Source organism: Bombina bombina, chromosome 4 (assembly GCF_027579735.1).
Source record: "Bombina bombina isolate aBomBom1 chromosome 4, aBomBom1.pri, whole genome shotgun sequence".
NCBI lineage: Eukaryota > Metazoa > Chordata > Amphibia > Anura > Bombinatoridae > Bombina > Bombina bombina.
The window spans coordinates 1,135,227,878-1,135,240,396 of NC_069502.1; the positions used below are offsets into that span (position 1 = coordinate 1,135,227,878).

At 35.1% G+C, this 12,519-nt stretch overlaps 1 protein-coding gene across 1 annotated transcript in view; it reads left to right on the forward strand.

The window, feature by feature from the left end:
• TGFB2 (transforming growth factor beta 2) overlaps nucleotides 1-12,519 on the forward strand; it is a 235,785-nt gene that overhangs the window by 204,587 nt on the left and 18,679 nt on the right. The window contains exons 3-5 of the mRNA XM_053712505.1: nucleotides 7,637-7,769; nucleotides 8,248-8,358; nucleotides 11,783-11,957. Coding sequence (XP_053568480.1) covers nucleotides 7,637-7,769; nucleotides 8,248-8,358; nucleotides 11,783-11,957 — 419 coding nt within the window. The remainder of the gene's footprint in view (nucleotides 1-7,636; nucleotides 7,770-8,247; nucleotides 8,359-11,782; nucleotides 11,958-12,519) is intronic.

Consider the following 12,519-nt stretch of genomic DNA (forward strand, 5'->3'; position numbering starts at 1 on the left):
CGCAAATGACGTAAGGGGATCTGCGGTATGGAAAAGTCACGTCCGGAAAGTGAGCGTTAGACCCTTTAATGACTGGCTCCAAATACCAGAGGGCTGTAAAAAACAGCGTTAGGAGCCTCTAACGCTGGTTTTCACGGCTACCGCCCAACTCTAAATCTAGGCCTAGGTATCTCTAACACAGAGTATCATGGGAGCAAAGCAAAATTGATGATAGAAGTACATTTGAAACCTTTTTTTTAAAACGGTATGCTCTGTCTGAATCACAAAAGAACATTTTTAGATTTTATCACCCTTTAAAGCTCATTCTAGTCAAAATTAAACATTCATAATTCAGATAGTATATGCAATTATAAACAGCTTTCCAATTTACTTTTATCATCAAATTTGCTTTGTTTTCTTGGTATTCTTTGTTGAAAGCTAAAACTATCTAGGCTCGTATGCTAATTTCTAAGTCATTGATGGCTGTCTCTTATCTCAGTACATTTTGAAAGTCTTTCACAGCTAGAGAGTGTTAGTTCATGTGTGTCATATAGATAACATTGTGCTCACTCCCATGAATTTATTTATAAATCAGCACTGATTGGCTAGAATGCAAGTCTGTCAAAAGAACTGAGACAAGGGGGCAGTCTTCAGAGGCTTAGAGTCAAGTTAATCACAGAGGTAAAAAGTGTATTAATATAACAGTGTTGTTATGCAAAACTGGGGAATGGGTAAAAAAGGGATTATCTATCTTTTTAAACAATAACAATTTTGGAGTAGACTGTCCCTTTAAGAATGAAAAGATAATATTTTATTGTGAATTCTTTGTCACTTGAAACTATAAGCGTTTGTTTATCTGAGATAAGAATATTTCCTACGTATCATTTCATTTATAGTAGTAAACTCATATGGAATGTTTAAATACTATACTGCTTTGGCAGCCTTTCAAAAACTGGGGTTATAACCTAAGGTCGGCACTAGAACAAGTCAAATTGATTAAATTAATCAGGATGGTGTCAGTTAGAAAGACATTAAAGTGATTTTTATATTGGGACAGCATATATTAGCAACCAGGCACTACATTTCTGCATAGAAAAAATATCATTTAAAAACATGTTAAACTGTTGTTTTGTTGTCACAATGTGCAATGTTGTGCATGTATATTGTAAATCACTGTGTATCATGTAGCTTTGCTGAGGTTCTAAACCATGTACAAAACACACCACAATCTCTGGTAAAGTGTAAAAACCCCAGTATTCAGAGTTAAATTATAACTGGGCAAAATAAATCATTAAATTATATTACAACTTTTATATAATTTTATGGTTAATATTTTATAAAACAGACACAACCATTGAATATGCACTAATGGGAGCTAGCTCCTTAAACAAAGGATACCAAAAGATTGAAGCACATTTTATAATAGAAGTAAATTTGGAAAGTTGTTTAAAATGTATTGCTCTGAATAATGAAAGAAAAAATGTTTCATGTCCCTTTAATAACCCGTAATTAGGTTGTGATTTAATTAATTAAAGGGACAGTTTACACCAGAATGTTTATAGTTTAAAAAGATAGATAATCCCTTTATTACCCATTCCCTAGTTTTGCACAGCTAACACGGTTATATTAATTTAGTTTTTACCTCTGTGATTACCTCGTGTCTAAGCCTCTGCAGACCGCCCCCTTATTTCAGTTCTTTTGACAGACTTGCATTATAGCTAATCAGTGCCCTCTCATAAGTAACTCCACAGGCGTGAAAAATCTATATGGCACACATGAACCACCGTTGTCTAGCTGTAAAAAACTGTCAAATCCATTGAAATAAGAGGCGGCCTTCAAGGGCTTCGAAATTAGCATATGAGCCTACCTAGGTTTACCTTTCAACTAAAAATACTAAGAGAACAAAGCAAATTTGATGATTAAAGTGAATAGGAAAGTTGTTTAAAATTGCATGCCCTATCTGAATAATTAAAGTTTAATTTTGAGTAGACTGTCCCTTTTTATGCTTTAAATATTTACATTTACTGCTCGAAATTAGCTAGTTGCATTTTTTTCTTTATGTCTCGATGTACCATTTGAAGAACAACAGATACACAGACTTTATGACTAGGCAGTGTTAAATACAACTTTGAGTTAAACATAAAGAAAAGGGCTTCCAAGTTTCTGTTTATAGAAGGTGAAGTGTTGATGAGGTGTGTCTGTGGGACTAGTGAATTACTTGCTAGTGTTACTTGGCTGCAATGTCTGTTATGGGAATAATTGGGATTTAGACCATCAAAAATAAAATATTTGAATTTATTTTCAGACTATAGATTGTAAGTATTTGTAACGTTTCTCAAAAAAATGGAATTGTTTCAAATAATGTAACTGAACTCTAATAGCTCTTTCACTGATTATTTACATACATTCTAGGGCTAATGTTTAAAATAATAAAAAAAAGATTGTTAAAAAAAAACCACAGCTGGTTTTAAGCATTTTAACTTTGTAAAAACATTTTACTTAAAGGGACAGTATACACCAATTTTCTTATAACTGAATGTAATAGACACTACTATAAAGAATAATATGCACAGATACTGATCTAAAAAGTCAGTAAAAAAACATTAAAAAACTTACTTAGAAGCTCCCAGCTTAGCTCTGTTAAAAAGGTAGCTAGAACAACCAGTTTAAGTGGGAAATAACAGACCCTCCCCCCCTTCTTCTGCATATGAAAAGACTAGACATGTGCAATGCTAAAAAATGTGTTTAGTTTAGTTTCATTAGTTAAACAAATAATTTCGTTTCGGAAAATTAGTTTAGTTAAGTTTAAAAAAAAATTGTTTCGGCAAATTAGTTATGTTAAGTTAAATCGGTTTTTCGGGTTCCATTCATTTTTCTTATCCATTCTTTATTCATATGCATTATTATATTATGAAGTTTAGAATACAATAATGCATATGAATTAACAATGGATCCAAAAAATCGAAAGGATCCGAAAAAACTATTTAACTTAACATAACTAATATGCCGGTGATTGCCGAAACAAAATTATCTAAAACCGCCGCAGCCACCCACATCGCCGATACTAAATAAAGCTATTAACCCCTAAATCGCCATACACCCACATCGCCAACACTACCTAAACCTATTAACCCCCAAATGGCCGCCCCCCCACATTGCTGACACTAAATAAACCTATTAACCCCTAAACCGCAGTTCCCCGACATTGCCGACACTAACTAAACCTATTAACCCCTAAACTGCTACCCCCACATCACAACAACCTAAATTAAACTATATTAACCACTAAACCTAACTCCCTCTAACTTTAACATAATTAAAATAGACCTAAATTAAAGTTACAATTATTAATTAACTACCTATTTAAAAATAAATACAAACTTACCTGTGAAATAAAAATAAAACCTAAGCTAGCTACAATATAACTATGTACTAACTACCTAGTTAAAATAAATACAAACTTATCTGGGAAATAAAAATAAAACCTAAGCTTACACTAATAAAACCTAACATTACTAAAAGAATAAAAACCTAACATTTCTAAAAATAACAAAACCTAAGATTACTAAAAAATTAAAACTACAATTACAAAAAATAATACACACTAAAATGACAAAAAATAAAAAATGCTACCATTACAAAAAATAACAAATGAAATTATCCAAAAAATTAAAAATTATTCCTATTCTAATACCCCGTTTTTAAAAACAAACAAACACCCAAGATAAAAAAAACCTAATCTATAATAAACTACCAAGGGCGCTTAAAAGGGCATTTTGTAGGGCATTGTCCTAAAGTTAACAGCTCTTTTGCAAAAAAATAAAAACAAACACCCCCTATCATTACAAACCCCCCCAAACCCCCAAAATAAAAAAAAACCTAATCGACCAATTCAGCTCTTTTTCGGCCCATTAAAAATAACAAATGCCTAATCTTAACCCCCCCCCCCAAAAAAAAAAAAATCCAATTACAAAAAATAACAAACGAAATGATCCAAAATAATAAAAATTATTCCTATTCTAATACCCCATTTTTTTTTAAAAAGAACACACCAAAATAAAAAAAAACCCTAATCTATAATAAACTATAAATAGCCCTTAAAAGGGCCTTTTGTAGAGCATTGCCCTAAAGTTAACAGCTCTTTTGCTAAAAAATTACAACAAACTCCCCCTAGCAGTATACAAACCCCATCCCCCCAAACCCACATAATAATAAAAACCTAACTATAAAAAACCTAATCTACCCATTGCCCTGAAAAGGTCATTTGTATAGGCATTGCCCTTAAATGGGCATTCAGCTCTTTTTCCGCACATTAAAATAAAAAAGCCCTAATCAAAAAAAAAAACACCCCAAAAAACAAACAAAAAACCTAACACTAACCCCAAAATCGGTACTCACAGTTGCTGAAGTCCGGCGAAAGATCTTCATCCCAACGGCGAAGCATCTTCATCCAGGCGTCCCCATCTTCATCCGTCGCGGGACCGGCATCTTCTTTATCCCTGAGGAGGCGGAGCAGTCGATGCATGGAAAGGAGGTCCAGGCGGAGGTCCATTTGTCAAACATTAAGGTCCTCTTCATGTAATCGTCCGCCGCACACTGATTTGAACAGCCAATGGGATTTAAGCAGCTCTCATTCCTATTGGCTGATTTAATTTTTTCAGCCAATAGGAATGCAACTGTACCCCAATATAAAAGAGGTACCTTGCATTGAATCCTCAGAGTGTGGCAGACAATTGCATGAAGAGGACCTCCATGTTGGACCAATGGACCTCTGCCTCCGCGCATCGACTGCTCCACCTCTGCAGGGATGAAGAAGATGCCGATCTGGTGATGGATGAACATGGAGCCACCTGGACGAAGATGCTTCGCCGCTGGGATGAAGATCCTTCACCAGACTTCAGCAACTGTGAGTACCATTTTTGGGGGTAGTGTTAGGTTTTTTTGGGGTGTTTTTTTTTAGATTAGGGCTTTTTTTATTTTAATGGGCTGAAAAAGAGCTGAATGCATTTTTAAGGGCAGTAAAAGTGCCCATACAAATACCCTTTTCAGGGCAATGGGTAGATTAGGTTTTTTTAGTTAGTTTTTTTTTTATTTTGTGGGTTTGGGGGTTGGGGGTTTCTAATGTTAGGGGGTGTTTGTTTTATTTTTTCGCAAAAGAGATGTTAACTTCAGAGCAATGCCCTACCAAAGGCCCTTTTAAGGACTATTGGTAGTTTAAGTTTTTTTTTATTTTGGGGTGTGTTTTTTTAAAAATAACAGGGTATTAGAATAAGAATAATTTTTATTTTATGGGATAATTTAGTTTGTTATTTTTTGTAATGTTATTTTTTAATTTTGTGTAATTGTAGTTTTAATTTTTTAGTAATCTTAGGATTTTTATTTTTAGTTATCTTAGGTTTTTCATTTTTAGTAATGTTAGGTTTTATTAGTTTAAGCTTAGGTTTTATTTTATTTCACAGGTAAGTTTGTATTTATTTTTAAATAGGTAGTTAGTTAATGATTTCAACTTTAATTTAGGTCTTTTTTAATTATGTTAAAGTTAGGGGGTGTTAGGTTTAAGGGTTAATAGTTTAATTTAGGTTGTTGCAATGTGGGGGCCGGCGGTTTAGGGGTTAATAGGGTTAGTTAGTGTCGGCGGGGATTGGCGGTTTAGGGGTTTATAGCTTAATTTAGTGATTTAGTTGATGTTGGCGATGTCGGAGAACGGCGGTTTAGGTATTAATAGCTTTATTTAGTGATTTAGTTAGTGTCGGCGATGTTGGAACGGCGGTTTAGATTAGAACAATGAAAAATTATGAATATGAATAATGGATCAGAAAATACGGAAACTGATTTATTAATTTTCAGAATTTTTGGGGGGATTTTAGTTATGGTGCCGATTTGGAAATTCGGATGCATTCAAATCTCCGAATCAGCCAAAATTCGTCCAAAAACTAAATTCGGATGAAATGAAATGCACATCTATAATTTACACAAACAGGAGCAAGCTGGAGTAGGTATACGTCGGTATTCTCCTAAAACTTTGGGGCTTGGTTAGGAGTCTGAAAATCAGAGCAATGTTATTTAAAAATAAGCAAAACTATACATTTAAAAAAAACAAAAACATTAAGGCTATATAAATAGATCATCTACAAAACATTTTTGCAAAGAAAAATCTAGTGTATAATGTCCCTTTAAATGGATTTGAAACCCACAAATTTGCTTTGCTCTCATATTGTTCTGGGTTGAAGAGACACCTAGGTAGGCATCTGGAGCACTACGTGGCAGGAAATAGTGCTACTATATAGTGCTCTTGCAAATGGATAACATTCTTGCAAAACTGCTGCTATATAGTGCTCCAGAAATGGACAGGCTCCTCAGCTTATGTTTCTGCTTTTCAACAAAAGATACCAAAAGAACGAAGAAACATTGACAATGGAAGTAAATTAGAAAGTTGTTCAAAACTGCATGCTCTGTCTAAATTAAGAATGAAAATGTTTTGGTTTCATATCCCTTTAAAACACATTTTATGGAAATAGTGTACACATATAATGTACTTTATGTAATAAAATATATCATAAAGGGTCAGTAAATTGCAAACAAGTAAATGATTAACATCTACATCTCAAATCTAAATTAGAAAACTTTCTGTTATTGAGAAACATAGCTGCTCTGTTAAAAAAATTGGTAACCTTTGTTGAAGGAGCAGAAATACACTACTGGGAGCTACCTGAACAGACCAGGAGATCAATGACAAGAAGCATACATGTGCAGCTACCAATCAGCAGCATTGCTGCTCCTGAGCCTGCCTAGGTATGCTGTTTAACAAAGGATACAAAGAAAATAAAGCAAATGAGATCAAATAAAATGTAAAGTACTATATTTTACTGTGCTTGTTTCTCCTTTTTACTTAAAAAACACAGTACCCTATGATCTAAGGCTCTCTGATTTGGTGACATTTTCTAAGACATCTAGTAAGTACTGCAAAGGTTTTTCAAAGAATTTGATAGACAAATTTTTAGCTGTGATTTTCTCCATACTGGAGAGTTTTTGATCATCCTGTTCTTAGAGATATATATATAGTAAATCTATAGTGCTGGCAGGGCCGGACTGGGAAATGAGATCGGCCCTGGAAATGCTTTAAGACCAGCTCCAGAACCCCCCACTGACCCCCCGCCTCCACCCCCAGCCCCCTGGCCCCTCCTTCACTCCCCCTACCTTGCCTAGGGCTTTTTTTTGCCACTAAAGGCCCCCACACCCTCATCAGGAGAGGAGCGGCCTTGAAGAAATGCGCTACACAAGCACACAAGGCTCGCTCCGTGCATTCCCTGACCAAGGATGTGGCCCTACGGCGCCGGCAGCCCACGATAAAAGTCCCAGTATCCCAGCGGGCCAGTCCGGCACTGAGTACTGAATATTTGTTAACTAATTTGATCTGAGCATAAGGCTTCAGACAACTGAGCCATTAGAGATGATGGCTTTTGATGACCCTTTAAAGTAGAAAACTTAAAATTAATGTTTTATTGGCTACTGGGTGTTATTTCATTTCATAAAACATTTTACTCATTAATGTATAATTTATTAAAAAATATGATTAAAATAGATGGGTTTTAATGAATAGTTCCACAGGGTTACAATTCTGTTATTCTCACATGAGTGTTTATTTTTCTTATACTAGATCCTCAAGTCCAAAGATTTGACATCACCGATGCAGCGGTATATTGACAGCAAAGTTGTGAAAACAAAAGCGGAAGGAGAGTGGCTGTCCTTCGATGTAACGGAAGCAGTTAATGAATGGCTCTACCACAAAGGTAAATGTTTCTGCCTAGTGTTAATTTGTGTCACAATACAGAATTTTAATAATATTCTCTTGATCAAATTTATCAAACAGACATTCAGGTGTAAAAATAAAAATTTGCAATATTTAAATGTTTTATTTGAATACATTTTGCTTTCTTCTATGTGTTAAAGCGCTGCAGCAACAACAACAACAAAATTGTAAACCAGGGAATTGCTACTCCTGAAGAAAACATGGTTACTGGCCATTTCTTCTTCAATAGCCGCAATTTACAGGGGTCGGGTGTACAACTTTAACTATAGTAAAAAAAAAAAAATGTCTAAAAATAACATTGTCTTTTGAAATAAAGCTTTTTAACTTTTAGACCAGAAGTGTCCTTAATAATTATTAAGTCTCTCTTTCAATAATTTATAAATGTCATAGAGACATATTAGAGATATCAGACCCAACACCGTTATATTTCCTGATTATTTTCATCTTATATCTTACAGATAGGAACCTTGGATTTAAGATAAGTTTACATTGTCCTTGCTGCACCTTTGTACCATCAAATAACTACATAATTCCAAACAAGAGTGAAGAATTAGAAACCAGGTTTGCAGGTAAACCATTTATTGATAAATACCCCTGTTCTTTCTTTATATTCATAACAATAAGCCATACATGTGTGTGTGTTCATTCCAACCAAATAACGGAAATTAAAGTATGTGAATAATAATAAATTATATTAAAGTGATGGTAAATCCTAGTGTTTTTGAAATGCTAGGATTTACCAGTGCTACAAAAAATGGTACTTTCAGTCATAAAATATAAAAAAACTTCATTTTGAAAGTACCTTTATTTGACCTCCAGCCACCAATGGCAAAACGCTATTCTGTCAATGAGGTCACATTTACACCTCTTAACCAATAGTGTGCTAGCCATATAACATAATGCCAAATGGATAGCACAACTATTGGATAAAAGGCTAAGACGTCACCTCATTGAAAAATAGCGATTTGCCATGGGCACAGGAGGCGCTCAGCTCTGCATAAACTCAGGGGCAAATAGAGGTACTTTCAACATTAAGTTTTTTGTACTTCATGACTAAAAGTCCCCTTTATTTATAGCACTGGTAAATCCTAGCGTTTCAAAAACATTAGGATTTACCATCACTTTAAAGGGACACTGAATGTAAATTTATTTCTTTCGTGATTCAGAGCATGCAATTCTAAGCAATTTTCTAATTTACTCCTATTATCAATTTTTCTTTGTTCTCTTGCTATCTTTATTTGAAAAAGGTGGTATCTAAGATTTTTTTTGGTTTAGATCTCTGGACAGCACTTTTTTAGTGGTGGATGAATTTATCCACCAATCAGCAAGAACAACCCAGGTTGTTCACCAAAAATGGGCCGGCATCTAAACTTACATTCTTGCATTTCAAATAAAAATACCAAGAGAATTAAGAAAATTTGATAATAGGAAAATATTAGAAAGTTGCTTAAAATGTCATGCTCTATCTGAACCACAAAAGAAAAAAATTGGGTTCAGTGTCCCTATAAGTAAGTAACCAATTGTTTTTCACAAAACAATGTTACTTGAGTTTTATAGTCAAATGTACACAATGTAACATTTTCAGATTTTCTCTGATAACAAAATTTACATTTTTGCTGTAAATTGAAAATGTTAGGATGCTTTGTTTAGGTGCTACTCCAGGTAGCGAACAGGTTTTTTGAGTAGTTTTCTTATGGTAATGTAGATGATTAAATAAATCTGCCATTTAAAATTATTATTATTTTTTTTAAATAATTCTTTAGGATCAATTTTTCAAGTGAAAAATACACCCTTTGCACAAATCCCAGTCTTTATGAGCTTCCATAGGTGCAGCAAAACCAAAACTGGGTGCTATAAAACAAAGTGTCTTTTGCTCCATATAAGCTTCTCTTAGCAGCAAATCAAACGTATCTTCTGTTGATGAAAACTAACAAGTTTGAAACAGCTGTCCAGAAGTGGTTTTATTTTTGCTGCACCTACCTGATAAACCTCACAAAATGGATTTTCTCTGAACTCAGTAAGAAGTTTAGTAGTGGCCCTAGCAGAGTTATGGGGAAAGCTTAACACAACACAGGTGCAAAAAACACAAATTTGTCTTTTTTTATGCATCCTTTGCTCTATCCAGGACAAGAGAGAGTTAAATAAGAGGAAACTGGGTATTTAAATAAGCCAGATTTTGGCAAATAGCATCCTGCAGCCTTGATATACAGCTTTGTGCCAAACATTCAAACACCACCTTTTTAAGCCTATTCACCAATACTATGAAACTCATTTTATCACATTGTGTATGGCACAACGTCATCATTATAAACACAGAGAAGGCCCCTAATGAACCTAAAGAGTTTGCAGCATGAGCTCAGAGGGGGAACATGCTTTGTTGCATGTAACTGACTGGATAAAAAAAGTAAATTTTCATTTATATGTTTACCTTGCACTGTAAATAATGTCTTGTACTGTGGTCTGGAACTGAACATTTACCAGCAGGGGAGGAAGGAAAAATGGTACAAGAGGAATTTGATAGACAAAATGCAACGTTTAGCTGTTTGAAGTTTTGCTTTATTTATACGTCACCTAGTACTGTTGTACAAATCTCATGTTTTTATCCTTTGGTACATTTTTCCCTTTCTTATTGTCCCCATTGCAGTTTAATAACATTTTTAGAACAAACTGCCTCACATGTTCTTTTGAATAATTTTCAAATTCAAAGCCATTTCAATCCATTTGAAAACATAATAGCCCCTGTATCTTGCACAAGGACATTTCTACAACAGTATTCTAGGGGGCTAGATTACAAGTGGCGCACTATCATAAACGCAATGATGAGATTTCTGTTTACATTACTGCAAAATCGAACTTACAGTAATTTACGCTCCGCATATTTTTAGCATCAGTGTGCGCTTGTATTACAATTTGAAGGTAAATGCGATTGCTCAAAAGCAATCGCATTTAACGTTCAAACTTTATACGCATCTTGAAAGTTCATGTAAAGAGTTTTGCACTAAACACTATTAACCCCTAAACTGTCATATAGCCCACTGCAAAGTGCCTGCTACAATATTAACCCCTAAACTGTCACACCCCCATATCACAAACTACTCCTTTTAACCCCTAAACCCCACACCCCCACATTGCAAAGTACCCGCTACACTATTAACCCTTAAACCGTCACGCACCCACATCACAAAGTACTTTGTTATACTATTATTTATTATTATTATTATTATTATCAGGTATTTGTAGAGTGACAACAGATTCCGCAGTGCTGTAAACATAAGTGGTATACAAGATAACATTTATAGGGATCAAATGGGTAAAGGGCCCTGCCAAGAGTTGCACTGTTGTAGTCGGCTCTTATGAAGGTGAGCTACAAACAGCTGGGCTGATAGGCGTACATGCTAAGGGGTTCAAGGGGATAGCAATGGAGTTAGGAAAGGTTAGCGTAGGTTGTATGCATCCCTGAATAGTAGAGTCTTTAGGGAGCGCTTGAAGCTTTCAAAACTAGGGGAGAGTCTTGTGGAGCAAGGCAGAGAGTTCCATAAAATGGGAGCCAGCCTGGAGAAGTCTTGTTAACGGGAATGTGAGAAAGTAACAAGAGAGGAGGAGAGTAGAGGCAGAGTATCTGGAGACAAGGTCTGAGATGTAGGGGGAGCAGTGCAGTTGTGGGCTTTGTATGTCAGAGTGAGAATTTTGTGTTTAATCCTGGAGGCAAGAGGAAGCCTTTGAAGGAATTAACAGAGAGGTGAAGCAGATGAAGAGCGACGTGTAAAGAAGATGAGCCTGGCAGAGGCATTCAGTATGGATTGTAAAGGAGCTAGGCGGCTGCTAGGGAGACCAGAGAGGATGGAGTTGCAGTAGTGGAAGCGGGAAAGGATGAGGTAGTGGATTTAGAAGCCAATAAAATGGGAACCTTTGGGTAAGAATAACATTAATTTATGATCTTCTGCTACTTTGTCATGTGATTAATGTCATATGGGTCTACTTGACCTCTTTTAGGTATTGATGAAAATTACATGTACACCAGTGGGGATTATAAAGCGGCTGGAGGTCGGAAAAAGCACAGTGGTCGGACTCCCCACCTTCTGCTCATGTTATTGCCTTCACACAGGCTTGAGTCACAACAATCCAGTAGAAGGAAGAAACGAGCCCTGGATGCTGCTTACTGCTTTAGGTAATTATGATGCCATCTGTACAAATTAAGAAATTAAGATGTTGATATTGAAATGTCAAAGTAAAAGACATTATGGACTATTATAAGACTTAGGCCCAAAATTAATCAAATCCACTTAATTCCAGTGGGAAAAATAAAGAATGTTTAGGCTTAGCATTTGCTAATCTATGCAAGGTGATCATGTGCTGCTGTGCATCTGCGTATATAAAAATAAAGCATCAATTAATAACATGCCATAAAAAAGAATACTGCGTATATTGGTGATATTTTAAAGGGATATGAAACCCAAAAATTTACTGTTGTGGTTCAGGCAAAGCATATCATTTAAAAAAAGTTTCCAATTTACTTCTATAATCAAATTTGTTCCCAAGATATTCTTTAGTTGAAAAGATACTTAGGTAGGCATCTGCAGCACTACGTCAGTAAATAGTGATGCCCTCTAGTACTCTTGCAAATTAATAACATTCTTGCAAATGTTGAAATGGGCCGGCTTTTAAGCTTACGTCACTGATTTTCAACAAAGGATACAATGAGAACAAAAAAATGATAATAGAAATAAATT